Source organism: Pseudonaja textilis, chromosome Z (assembly GCF_049901715.1).
Source record: "Pseudonaja textilis isolate UNSWEBS1 chromosome Z, rPseTex1.2, whole genome shotgun sequence".
Taxonomy (NCBI): Eukaryota; Metazoa; Chordata; class Lepidosauria; order Squamata; family Elapidae; genus Pseudonaja; species Pseudonaja textilis.
Window position 1 is genome coordinate 78,045,632 of NC_142008.1, and position 14,557 is coordinate 78,060,188.

General features: G+C 35.0%; 2 protein-coding genes across 2 annotated transcripts in view; one reads left to right on the forward strand and one right to left on the reverse strand.

Moving 5' to 3' along the window:
- Nucleotides 1–13,943, forward strand: part of VWC2 (von Willebrand factor C domain containing 2) — a 97,774-nt gene extending 83,831 nt beyond the window's left edge. The window contains exon 6 of the transcript XR_015740297.1: nucleotides 12,466–13,943. The gene's annotated coding sequence lies outside the window, so the exon portion shown is untranslated. The remainder of the gene's footprint in view (nucleotides 1–12,465) is intronic.
- The window catches only part of ZPBP (zona pellucida binding protein), a 41,085-nt gene that overhangs the window by 11,212 nt on the left and 15,316 nt on the right, over nucleotides 1–14,557 (reverse strand). Inside the window, exons 4-6 of the mRNA XM_087917488.1 lie at nucleotides 8,894–9,043; nucleotides 2,116–2,334; nucleotides 682–758 (exon numbers count right to left, since the gene is read on the reverse strand). Coding sequence (XP_087773614.1) covers nucleotides 682–758; nucleotides 2,116–2,334; nucleotides 8,894–9,043 — 446 coding nt within the window. The remainder of the gene's footprint in view (nucleotides 1–681; nucleotides 759–2,115; nucleotides 2,335–8,893; nucleotides 9,044–14,557) is intronic.

The following is a 14,557-nucleotide window of genomic DNA, read 5'->3' on the forward strand; positions in this document are numbered from 1 at the left end:
CAAATGCCTTATACTTGTAGTATACTTAGACCCTCCCAATTCTAAGTATATGTACAGCATATATCCATAGCATTTCCTTGATTCATTTCTTTAGTTACTTTATTAAAGAAGGCAAACTATGTATTCTAGGCAGCATAGATTAAAAAAGCAGTAGTAATTGGGAAGCTGAATAAACATACTCTTTTGGGCTTATATTTAAGCCCAAATGAAGAATATTTACGTTTCTCCCTTTTTTTTCTTTTTCCTTCTTACAGGGATGAGTATTCTATACTAACAATGAAATCATGTTAATAAACCAGAATTTTATATTCTTTTATTAATGGATACCCACAATTTTCCAAAACAAACCAACAAAATATATACATAACCATCACAAAGTTGGAACAAAGTTTAATACTTTTGTATACTGATCACTGTTTTTGAAATGAGGCTTATTTTTTAGTATTGTTAATTGATATAATTTGACAAAACTTAAGGAACTGAACTTACTGCACGAACCTCTCTCTTATTACATCCCATATTCTTTGATAATAAACTACTCATTCTTTTTAACTCAACCTTTATTTTACCTTTATTTTACACAAAAAGAATATTAAAGCTATTCATTTACTTTTTGAAAGATAAACAAGAAACAATTACATTCTTGTGAACCTCATTTCTTTTCTGAAAGATTCATATTACCTTTCGTAATCTTCTTGATACGTCACATGCATTTTTCTGACACATACTTTTGCCTTTTACTGCTTCTAGAGAAAAAACTGTGAAAATGTTCAGTTATATGAGGGAAACTATACAATATATATAGTCTTGATTTCTAAAGGAAATTAACTATGAATTTAAAGGACAAAAGACTTATTTGAGTCAACTTCAACTCCTGCTGACTAGATATCCATGTCACTTTCTTGCCAACATCTAATAAGTAGTATGTCAATGCAATCTTCCGAAGTATTTTTCAACATCTCACTTTATTCTACAGTGCTAGATTTTCTGGAAGTCGCCAATCTAAAGTACTATTTTGGTCCACGCCACTTAAAATTTTAGAGATCAGCTGAGATCACTAAGGTATTCTCAGCCACTGTGGCATCTATTTAACAGTATTTTTTTAAAATAATCAATTAAAGAATTTAATCCTCTTGCACATATAATTGAAAAGTACGCTGTATTACCAAATTTTTACTTTTATACTCAGTGAATATGTAAATGATGCAATGAACAATCCATTTTAGAGTATGTGAGACCTCTGATATAGAATATGTAAATCAGAAGTCAAAATTTTTAAGTTGAATATCAAGACCTCTTTTTAAAGAAGACTCTTGTTGTCCAAAATATATTGCAGCACACAGTATTGGATCAAACAAAGCAATTATGTGACTTGCTATGGTACAAAGGAGTAAGATTTAGACTGAAGGAACAAGAGAATGTGTAGTTATATAAAGATCACAATATATATTTACTGTTTATGTGAACAGTCATTTTTGTTATCATCACAGTTTTATTACCCCACAAAATAGGATTTCTTGGATGGGTCAAGTATATTTTTCAAGGACTTATCTGCTCTTATTAGACCTAAATGAAACCATTGCCAATAATGAGAATCACTTGCATTTCAACTCCAGGATGTCAAAGCTTAAATTTTTTAAAATTTGAATTTACCAACTTTTCTCAGTGCAACCTATAAATTTAGTCTACAGAGGTTTATGCCACAATAAATATAAGTTAATGGCTTACAATATGGTCAATAATAAATCTTGCATATAACAGTTCATTGCTTTCTAAATACATCAACATTTTTCAGAACTAGTGCTCCATTATTAACTAATACTGAACTATGTTTTATTATTGAAAATATCTACAAAGGCAAAGAAAACTGAATAACAGGGTTATACTGAAGTCATTATTTCAGTCATAATATGACTTTCTTAATATATAATTAAAATGATCTGGTCATTTACTAAATCAGCAAGCTGTCAAAATTATTTCATTGTACATAATTAATTAATATCTCAATTTATGTAACTTCTGTCAGATACACCTTTAATATATGGGACAAAAAATTTTTTTCAACATACCATGAAAACATGGGCATCCATGAACAACTCTTCAAGCTAGTCTTACCTTTAAAAGTGAAGAATAATTCATTTTGCATTCCAGCTCTCTGCATTTTTACATGATGGCATTCAGACTTTTCTAATGAAACCTCACAGGCTAGCTCCACAACAAGCTTGGCCAATATCTGAAGCAGCTTCTTTTCAAAAGAAGTATTATAGATACTATTGCAGGGAGCTGAATGATACCGTGCTGTAAACTCATAGTAAAAATTAGGATCAGAATAAGCTGCAGGGAAAAAAAAGTTTAGATTGAAAAAAAATCAAGATACCAAGATTAAGACTTAAAACTTCTGAATTTATTTTTTAAACAAGAATTAATTGCACCAAAGGAGAAGAAATACAATCCCCTAGAATATTACATTCAGGAACAAAGTTGCTACTTTAAGTGTACTCAACTAGTTGGAATTCTCCTATGGGATCTTTTTCTTTTGAACAGCAGATAAAATTTTATCCAACCATTGTCAACATACTGTTCATTGTTCAAGAATCAGAAGAGGAAGAATTTTTGATTACAAATAACTCATGAATTTTTGAAGTTGAGATCTAGACATTTAATTTTCTTAATGTATTTTTTATTACATGGGTTGTATATTAGTGAAGTTATTGACTTAAGAATAGGCAGATCAAGACTGAAAAATTCATTTAGAGATGGAAATACAAAGATGATCAGATACTAAAACTCACTGTCTTCTTCAAAGATATGCTGTAACAATAAAAAGGGAGGATTGCTGGATAAAAACAGATCTTTTAAGTTGGCTGATTAAAAATAAAACTACTTTTCAACCTGAAGAATACCTGTTTGCAAGTCTGACAAAATATTTTAAGAATGGCCTGTCCCAGAGCAAGATTTGAGTTGCTGAACTCCATGGCCAAAATGGGTGTTTTTATCACTTCCCATATTATAAGAGAGCCTATATATACAATATCCTAGCCACTGAAAATATTTATCATATTTTGTTCAACTATCAATTATATACATCCACTAGGCTTAAATATTGGAAAGAACAGCCCATTGGGACCTGAACCATAGACAGTCATGTTTCCTCCTGGGCTCAAACGTAAGTATTATATGCAAAACTGCTAAGGTTATAATTAAGGCAACGGTCCCAAGAACCTGGTACATTGAACAAATTGACGTGCCCAGTAATGGAGATTCATCTGATTGCTGACTCCTTGTATAACTACATATGTATTTTATCATTGCATTTCCTCCTATCTATTTTATTCTGGAATTAGACTTTGTATTTTATTTTATTGATAACACCGCAAGATTAATCAATCAATAAGCTACTTCTGTTTTCATAGGAAAAGATTCATCCAATTCAAAAAGGGCTTAGGGGAAATAGGATTGCCACATTAGTATACATTAATAATAGTATACCCCATTAAAATAAGACCATTATTTTCAAATTAAGATAGAGAAAAGAAACAAATATAAATAACTACAAACAATATATTCACACAATTCATATATTGCATATATAAAATTTTATTAGAATATAATTTCAACAACAAAAACTATTACATGTTGAAAAAAATAGGATAAAACGTAAAAGGTACAAAAAACAAAGAAAAACAGAGAAATAGAAAAGAAAAAAATAAGACTATTGTATAAAAAGAGAAATATATTAAGAAATGACTTCCCACCTGTCATAATAAGTATAGGCATTTTAGTAACCTATCACTTTATCTTGAAATGCAACAAATAATCTCTTCTTCCAAATCTCATTTCTCGTCTATAAAAAAATCCTGAAAGCATTTCAATCCTGATCTCAACAGGAGTCCATTTAGGATTACTCTAGATAGCAATATACCTATTTTAAATTTGATCAAATAAATCAACTTTATATTCCTTCTTTTATTCTGACTATAAAAATAATATTCTGGATCCATTGCTGAAAAAAACCTATTTCAGTATGTCCAATCTTACAGTATTCTGCTTCAATCTGTAATGGGGTTACAGTGTTCATCTCTTTCAAATATAATCATTAATTCCCTCTAATAGCCAATTTTTACAGCAGCAAATTCAAGTATTCCTCCTCTCCCTCAGAGTCAGTCTCCACCAGGGGCATGACAAAGTGGTAATCCCTTCTTCATTCTCTAACTCTTCTTGGAATTTGTTTTAATTTTATGATCTCCTTTCCTTTGTGGCTTAGGGGTTCATCCCTTGTCTTCTTATATATTTCATCCCTTGTTGCTTTCCTGGAAACCTAACGTGTCCCTTGATAGTTTATGATGCCTTGTGTAATTTGTGTGTGTTCTGTATATTTCATCTATATCTCCTTGAATCTCATCTATATCTCTACTTTTTTGTAAGGCATCTGCTAATAGTCCTGTCATAATCTTTAAAAGGTCCTCCTTTTTATTTTCCACTACATTCTGTAATCTCAGAAAGAAAGCTGATTTCTCCATTTCCAAATGGACAATTGCTTCTTCCAAATCTCTATTTACTGCCATTAATTTTTGTTCCATTGTCTTTAATTTCTTTTCTGTTAATTCTGGGTTTTTTTTCCACACCACCTGTATTTTCTGTTCATTTTTGGCTATTGCCTCTTGTATCATTCCTATTTTATCGTCCAACTTACGGATGTCTCCCTTCACCTTTCCCATCTCATTTTTAATCTCCTCATGATTTCTTGCCATTAACTCTTGTTTTTTTGTCATGGATTCCTGTATCATGAGTAGAGTCATCTGCATATTTTGCAAGTTCAGTGTAGATCCTGATTTCTCTCCCCCAACATGTTTTCTATTGAGCGTTATCCTGATAGTTATTTTATTCCACTAGTCATTGCCAACTATAGAGAATGGTGCTCATCTCCGTTTCAAGATCATTGAGCCAATGCTGTCCAAAAACATTTTTATTCATGTGGCCAGCATTATATCACGGAGCACTTGTTCCTTCCCACCAAAGTGGTACCTATTTAACTACTTATATTTGCATGTTTTCAAGCTGCCAGGTTGGCAGGAACTGGGTCAAGGAAGGGAGCTCACCCAGTTTGCATGGCACTCGTCTCAAACCTGGGCTGCTGGCTTTCCCAGCCAACAAGGCCAGCATCTTAATCACTGCTATTGCATTGATCCAAATTGCCCAAAGCAAGACCTGAATACAAGAAACAACTTTACATAAAAAAGAAGGCCTCCACAGTGGAGTTCCTCCACCTTTCCGGCTTTCAAGATGGGCTGGGAGAGGAAGGGGGTGGTTCTGCATGAGAGGTAGGTGAGTGTGCATGTGTTTTGATATAAGCTTCACCAAAATCATGAAGCACATGCCTCATCCCAACAAAACCCCTTTTAATTAGGCTAATGTGAATTCCTATCATTCACATCCAGCAAAGTCCTGGCAAACAGTTTTTCAAGAGTGATTTACAACCACAAACCTTACCAGGCTTAAAGAGTTGCCAGGCTGATAGCTTCCAAGTGCAATGCTGTACAAGAAAGTACTTGGCAAGGAGTCACAAACAAATCTTCACCCTAATTAAATGAACTAATTGACTCCTGCAAACACCACTCCTCTTTTGCGCCTCTTTATTCCCTATGGGAGGGGCCATTCACTATCCACCTGTACCTTTACTCCAGAGTGGACCCTTGTTCCTTAACTGTTCCCTTCTCCTGGCAGCTCTGCGTATGCACACATTGGGAACAGCTTCAGCCCCACTGATCTCCAACTCCTAAGGCAGCTGATAACTGTCAGACGGCCTTGCCCCATCTCTGCCTCCAATACAGAGCACTTGTCAGAGCCTTCCCCAGACTTCAGGACTGGTGTCAACTATAGAACGTGTATTCAAAATGTTTACAAAATGCCGGAACCCTGACAACTGGCCCATGTTTCTCCCCAATCTCCTCACAGTCCAAGTCTGCCCCCAGCATTGCTGGCGGGCCACAATAGCATGCACAGCTCCATTTGTGCAAGTGGCAGACACATGCACCTACCAATTGTGCAACTGGAGTGCATGTGTGCTTGCCTGCCACTCATACAAGAGGGTATGCATGCACCTGCACATGCTCACCTGCCATTTCTGCAGCCTATTTCTGAAGGGCTCAAGCCCCGATGATGCCCTGGGGATGCCTGCTCTACAGCATATGAAAATAAAAAAGAAAGTGCTATCACAGCAAACATTACCCTCTGAGATTAACCTAATCCTAATATATAAATAATTAAATATTTCTGAGAAATTAAGATACTTTTTGCACTATTAATTAACAATCGTTGATATACTTTAAAATAATTAGGACTCAATAACATTTAACTTAAAACAAAGAAAATATTCTATCATTTGGATCAATTCAACCCATGCATATATAGAAAAATCTTAGTAAAAATAAATATTATATCATGATCAAGATACAATATTTTAAGAATTAGGCTTCAATCAAACCTATTTTGTTACCTTCAATAACCATTTGATTAATAGTTTATTCAAACTACAATTTTCATTTTTCCCCCAATCCAGAATCTGTAAAGATTATTATATGGCAGCGGTCGCCAACCGATGGGCCGCAGCCCACTGGTGGGCCCGAGAAAATTTTGGTGGACCACAGAGAAATGTCACCCCCAGAGTGCCCCCCAAAACAATTAATCCAGGCTGTGCAGAAACACAAAGCTGCACTGCCCACATGGCCCGCGGAAACCTTCACTCACTCCTTACCCGGCAAACTTGCCTGCTAAATTGCTATTTTTCCTTTTTCCAACCATCAGCTGCTCTGGTGTACTGGGAGATTTAGATTAGCTAGGAAGGAGGAAATGGTTGGATTTCTTGCTTTCTAACTAGTCTTTAGATCTTCAGCTCTGCCTTTAAGCACAGCTGAACCTTCCTTAGGACTGAAGGTTTATTATTCATTGCAGACTCACGGCAATTTTTTTTATGTGACAGACTGAGCTAGCCAATGGCAGATAGATAGATTTATATGAACAACTCAATCTGCCTGCCTGCTTTGCCTGGTTTTGGGTAAAAGTTGCTCTTTTTTAAATAAAAAAAATCAATATTTACATACATGGTGTATTGTGAATTAATTTTGTGAGTTTGCTTGCAAGCAAATTTTATGTGACAGACTGAGCTAGCCGATGGCAGAAAGATAGATCTCTGAATGAATCTGAGATTCTGTGAGCAACTCAATCTGCCTGCCTACTTTCCCTGATTTTGGGTAAAAGTTGCTCTTTTTTTATTAAAAAAACAATATTTATATAAATATAATATTTACATACAAGCCATGCCCAGCCACTCACATGATCACCAAACCACACCCATAAATTAGGCCATAACCACAGAACTGGTTAGTGGTCCCTGGGATTTAAAATTATGAGTTTGGTGGTCCCTGAGGTCCAAAAGGTTGGCAACCCCTGTTATATAGGACCTTGACAGAGATATGTAACCTTGGCTGTCAAGGCAACAAGTAGAAAGCCCACCATGTCCAGATAATGTTTAGAAGCCGGTCAGAGAGACCTCCTTAATTCACTGAAGTATAAGAAAGGGGAGAAAACATCATACACTCAGATTTGCACAACATAACCAATCTCAATAAAAATAATTTTAGACTTCTTGTGGAATTCCTGTGGATTTCATTAACTGAATTGGGCTGACATAAACTAGAATTAAATTCATCTTTACTATCAAAATCTGAAAGTGTAAGAGGAATTAAACTAATTTAGTTGTTCTGATGTAATAAGAAACTATTTGAAATATACCTCAACACCAATAAGCTACAAGCTTTTGGGAAAGGGACAGCTTAGAGGAAATATGCAAACAAGTAACATATTCATATTATGGTTTATTGCCTAAGACCATTCTATCTGAATCTAACCACAGAACAAACTTTGGCTATGATTTCTTAATTCTCTAGTATAGAATGAAAATATTTTCTAAATAATACTCCAAAGGGAAAATACTTTAAAGAAAGGTAGTTTGATTTTAGAATGCGCTATGTTTATATTACAATGCAATACTGAATAGAATGCCCAAATTTTGTTTCAAAGTTGGAATTAAACAATTAAAGAATTGAATATTGCTTTGTCAGACTGCTTTAAGCAGTTTCAATCCTAATGATAAATTGTTTTGTGTGTTCTGTCATATGGAATAATGGCAACTTGACACTAAACTTTGTTTCATTCTACAACCATAGAAATGGGTATGGCAACTGTGAGTGCCAGCTACTGGCTAGCCTCACAAAAGGAGCACAACACACATTGAACACAATGCATGAACTCAGATTACCTAAGAAATACTTTATCAGGGGGGAAGCATTATTTTTATCTTCAAAATATTTCTCAATATCTAAAATGTGCTTAACTATCAGTGGCAGCAAAAACTGAAATCATACATGTTTTAAAGCCATAGCTTCAAGGAATGTTTTAATAAAACCAACCACAGGATATTGAAACATTTGCACACTTTGATCCAAACTTGAGAGAAAACTCTGGATCACAGGATGCTTTACTTGAAGCTTGAGTTAAAATTCCGGAATTCAGTTTTATCCAAGTTGTTAAACATAGCCTTAAGGTGAACATTTCACTTATCCCTAATATATGAGCTATTAGTTAGATGTTATTTTTCTACTTTCTCAGAGTTTTCTACTTAATTAGATCTCTTGCTACCTTTTTAAAAGAAGCAAAAAACTACAGGAAAATCTATATGCCTATATTCTGTACCAAAAGTATTTAAATACCAATTGTTCTGATTTAGCTGGTTACACATTAATTGCAGCAACATGCTTAACACTGTGGTGAATTCATTATATACCTTTGATTAAAAAACTAAACATTGAAAAACAAAAAAGGAGAGCTGTCTTACCATAAATAACATATTTAATTAAATAGCTTTTTTCTTCTTGCTCAGTAGTAGGCTTAAACACTAGGGAACATGTGTAAATTCCACTCATGTAAGATTTGAAATGTTGGAATAAAAGAGTTCCTGTTGGGGATATTGTCATAGATTCATTTCCTGTTTTGAAAAAATAAAATAACTTTTGTTTTTTAAGGACTTTCAAACCATAGTAATTACATAGTTTAATTATTTAGTCTTTTGTGAATTTTTCAAATTATAATACTCCCCAAAATTATTTTGTAAAAGATCAACAGAACCAGCCAGTACTAATTGATACGAGAGACAGAATTAAAGAGACCTTCATAAGTTGCAGAAGTGCACAAAAATAAAATTACTCTAATTTTTTTATATGTGTGTTCACTTATTGCCTCCATTATCACTATATACAGGAGAGTAAAAATTTATTCAGCAGTATATTATATTCTCAAACACAAATCTGTCAGGTGGGAGATATTTGAACATTGGTATCATCCCTCACAAAGGTCTAAGAGAAAAATATCCTAAGATAAAACAATATTAATTCTATAAAGCCAGCCCAAACTATTACAGGTAATCCTTGAGTTACAATCATTCATTCAGAGTTCATTCAAAAGTATGACAGAACTGAAAAAGGGGAATTTGTGACTGGTCTACAAGTTGCAGCTGCTGCAGCATCACCACCAACATGTCATCATGACCCAGGTAACCATTACTGCAAGCTGCAGTCACATAATAACCATTTACAAACTTCCCTACCAGCTTCCCAGAAAAGTCAATCATGAAGTCAATAGGGAACAATTAGCTCTCATCAATCATTCCCACCGCTTTTTTCCCCCAATACCCCCTATAAATCCCTGGGATCTATACTCTATATAGTATCCCTTGTCTTCAGAGCCCACCTGCTGCCATTGCACCAGTATACTCAGAGAGCCCTCCACTTTTCCATGTTCTTTATCTCCCACTTCTTACTTAATGATCCATGCAGACATGGGGTTACAACTAGTGGTGAGCTACAAATTTTTTAACAGCTGGTTCTCTGGTGCGGTAAGCGTGGCCGGTTGGTCATGTGACTGGGTGGGTGATGTCACTCATCACACCCAGCCCCACCTCCCAGCCACTCACCTCGAAAGAAGAGGTAAGTTTCAGCCGGTTGGGGCAAGTGCCACCACTGGCTGGCCCTGCCCCTTCCCATTATTCAGCATGTTTTTCAGGCTGTTTTCGGGCCATTTTGGGGGCCGTTTATAGCCCAGAAAATGGCCTGAAAATGCCCCTCCATGCCCTGAAAACTGTCTGAAAAACTGCCTGAAAACGGCCCCCAAAACAGGCCGAAGAACAGGCAGGGGCAGGGCCAACCAGTAATGGGATTTGCCAGTTCACCGAACTGCGCCTAATCTTAACTACTGGTCCATCAGAACCAGTGCAAACCAGCAGCAGCCCACCTCTGGTTACAACAGCAACAGGGAATGCCAGGACTTCAGTAATTAAATGATGGCATTGTGCCTTATGGCAGCACTAAATCTGACATGCTGTCATTAAACATGACATCGTACTTTATGATCACAGTTTAGTAACAACAATCCAGGTTCCAATTGCCATTGAAAACAGTATCCATTTAGTTCATAATCTAAGGACCATATTGCTTTCTGGATCTCAGAAAAATAATTATAGAATTACAAAAATAATGTGACACTGATCCTGGTCTCTCTCCTGATATAACTGTTTCTCAATCTAAGTTAAGAGTTTTCTTTCACAGATATTACATGGTTGTCCAGCATTATGAGCTGGGGTGGCTCAGTGGATGGAATACAACACTGCAGGCTACTTCTGCTGATCACCAGCTGCCAGCAGTTTGGCAGTTCAGATCTCACCAGGCTCAAGATTGACTTAGCCTTCCAAAAATTCACTAGACAAATTAGATCTGAATTTAGATTACTGAAGCATGATCTTCTACCACATGCTTTATACTCACACTGTTTATACCAGAAGTGCAGAGAGGCTGGATTCTTTACAAAAAAGTTAAGCTACAGGATTTGATGGCATATATCAAGAACTACTGAAGAACTGTAGACCAGCAATTAAATGCTGGCTTGCCTCCTTTTTTAGTTCCATACTACACTCATATTGGCTGTCTCCTATTTTCAGGACCAAAATAATTGCAATTTTGAAATCAGAAAAGGATCCAAAAGTTCCCCAAAGTTATAGGCCAATTGTTCTTCTCTATGTCACCTACAAATGTTTAGAAAGACTTGTGTTAAATGAACAGCCTTAGCAGTAGAATCTGTAATCCAAGTTGAACAAGCTGGATTTTGTCCAAGACAAGACTGTAGGGATCAAGTCCTTACATTAACTTTCTATCTGGAGAATGAATTCCAAAGGAAAATGAAAAATTTCTCAGTTTGTCTTGACCTCTCGGCAGCCTATGATGATCATGAAAGGACTTCTCCTCAAATTAATAAGGGTAGTACCTTGTTGTAACATCACTGCCTTGACTGACAGCATGTTGAGTAACAAGTTATTTCAAGTTTTCACCGAATTCAATAGAAGCAGACATCATAAGTTGGACTTCCACAAGGATCAGTGCTATCCTCTGTTCTTTTTTCATCCATAGCCTGCCTGAAACTGTTCCTCATAAATTTATTTATGCCAATAATATCATTCTCACAGTCCAACGAACCAACTTTAAGGATGCAGAAAACATTTTCTCTCAAAAGCTGAATGACTACTTTAAAAAAAGGTGTCTCCGACCAAGCCTAACAAAAACAAAAGTAGCCACATTCTACCTTAGCAATAGCTATATAAATTACCAGCCTTCAGTGAAGTCTAGAACTATATTTTATAATATAGTAATTCCCTGAAGTACCCTTAAGTACACAGGTAACACTGGAGAGATCACTAACTGTCCAGCAACACCTAGAAAAAACAGTAGAAAAATTGAAAAGTCACAACTATTTACTGAACAGACTGGCTGGAACACCATGGGGTGTTGATGCTAACCTCCTAAGCTCCATGGCTTTGATTTATTACACAGTTGAATTGTGTCTACATGTATAGTAATAATACCCATACCAAAATGTTGATGTCCAACTCTGCTAGACAATGTATATCATCTGTGGCACATTGCATAACACTCCTATGCACTGGTTACTTGACCTTAGCAATATCATATCACTTCACATTAGACGTCAACAAGCTCTCATTCAGCTATGGTCAAAGATGCTGAACAAGGTCCTGCCTATTCACCAGGACAATGCACAGCCAATCACAACACTGAAATCCCATAGGTCAACTTGGAAAACATCTATTCATTTAACATCTACCCAGTTTAACCCAGAGAATGCCTGGATACAGGAATGGTCCAAGATAATCCCTCTACTAAACCACCTGGTTTTACTGGCCTCATTTTGTCTGGTTGAAATTGAACAAAATTAGATGTCATGCTGAAAGAAGTGCCTTAGCCCTGTATCAGTGGGAATTTTCCTTGTTCGGATTATGCTGCTGATATGCAAACTATTAAACATAGTGTGCAAATTTGTTCACAATGTGATTCTCTGATTTCCTAGAAGATCTGCATGAAGCAATGCCAGAGGCAATCGCCTGAATAGCTGAACTGGACATCCAGTTATGAAGCCACTGCCATAGAAGTTTTACTTATAATTACATAGACTATGTGTGTGTGTTTGCTTCTCTTCTGTCATGTTCTCATCACATGCTAAATAATAATTGTTTCACAGTAGTAAGTAAGAGCTAAGTAGCATCTCCAATGTTCGAAGCAGGAAGTCTCCAAAAGATTATTGTTCTTAGCAGTATCAAAACTCATTGAGAAATCCAGAATCTCAACAAGTTGTATTCTCCATTTCTCTCCTACTACATTCTTTAGGGAACAAAAGTACCTCCATGCCAATCTATGCATGAACTGAATCTAGACTGGAAAGGATCCAGCTAATTTGTTTTTCCTAGAACTTTCAGGATCAGCAACATTATTGCTTGCTCCTGAGACGATTAAATACGGAGCATTGGTTTTAATATCCTATGGGTCAGAAGACTGAAGAAGCTACTTCAATAAGTAGTAAAATGATTCAAACCAAAAAATAAGTCCAGTTGCCATGATTCAATTCTTAGGTTCCTATTTGTTTTTAAAATTAAATAACAAGACATTTCAGTAACATCACTTTTTCTATAAATGAAGTACCAGGTTTATCTATTCAAAATTCTCAACAAGATTTTTATGAGTATTGTGTGGTCAGGGTTTTAGAATCATTGGTGATTATAGGAAATAACAGTAGATACTATAACATCCTAACTCCAATTCTGCAAACAACTCAAATTTTGAATAGACCCTATTTATCTTTAAAAGCTAGATTTTTACACTAAAAGCTAATTTTATTTTTAAACTAGCTAAAGAATGTTGATGAAAAAAAGACTAGTCAAAAATACTATACAATGATTATTTTTCAAACCAGTAAAATACATTTACTTAAATAAAAAAATATACGAAAATAAAGCATTCCAAAATATCTCTCTCTCTCTAAGTAACACTACAGTACTTGCCTGACTGACATCCAAAAACCAAACTTGCCAATAACAATGCTAAAATTCATTCTGGGACAATGAAATCAAGATGTTTGCCTTGTCGTGCTATGCTGCAGAATTCAATTAAACAGTATGGTACTAATCATTCACCTCAGCAAAACATTTATATTACTTATTCTCACATAAGCTACCTCTACGGTGAGAAACATATCCAACAAACATTGCCCAGTTTCCTCTTTTATGGCCATTTATCCCATGTTCTGAATAGTGAGAATCAAAAAATATAATTAAAAAGTCAATCCTATTTCAGTTGAACATTTCAAGTGACTGAAAATGTATAAGCAAAAGAAGAAATAGAGGAATGCAAAGAGTTTATTTTATTTTAAATATTTAAATGCATGTTTATAATGAAATTATATTTAAAGTGATTTTCAACATCAACAAAACAATAAATAAACTGCAGAGAAGTCAATTGAAGTTATAAAACTAGTAAAGCAGAAATAAAATAGTAGCCATCACTGATTAATTTAAAGGTGGTAAAATCTAAAATGTCAGCTAAACTATAACATTAGTGTTGACAGTCAAACTTCCCATGTCACTCATTACCTAATTTTTGAATGCAAGGTCACACAGTAATAAAGCTCAATAGAGAGAGAAGATTCTGGGTTACTTCATTTAAAAAAACTAGCATAAAAGAACAGTCATTTATTTCTTTATAGTTGAAAGTGAGCTCTTTGGACTGTGCCAGAATAATGGAAATTTTAAAAATTGCTTTCAGTTCAAAAATAAAATTCCCCCAAAATGTTCATTTTTCAATTAAAAAAAACCAAATGAAGAATTACATACTTCGGCAACTTTCTTGCATACTAGGGTCAATACCTGTGAATGTAGGATGTTTTCTATAAAATTAATTGTTTGCTTCTACTTCACAGAATTCTTTTCACTTCACTGACTAGTGATGCTTGGACATTTTCAACAATGGATTCAATAAATTAGAACCTCAAAGGGTGGTTTCTGATAGTCTTTAACCTTTTATACTAGTTCATTTAATATTACACTAATTAATTGCAATCTGAGATGCTAGAATATCACAATATTAAGATGTTCCCCGTGCTTAGGGAA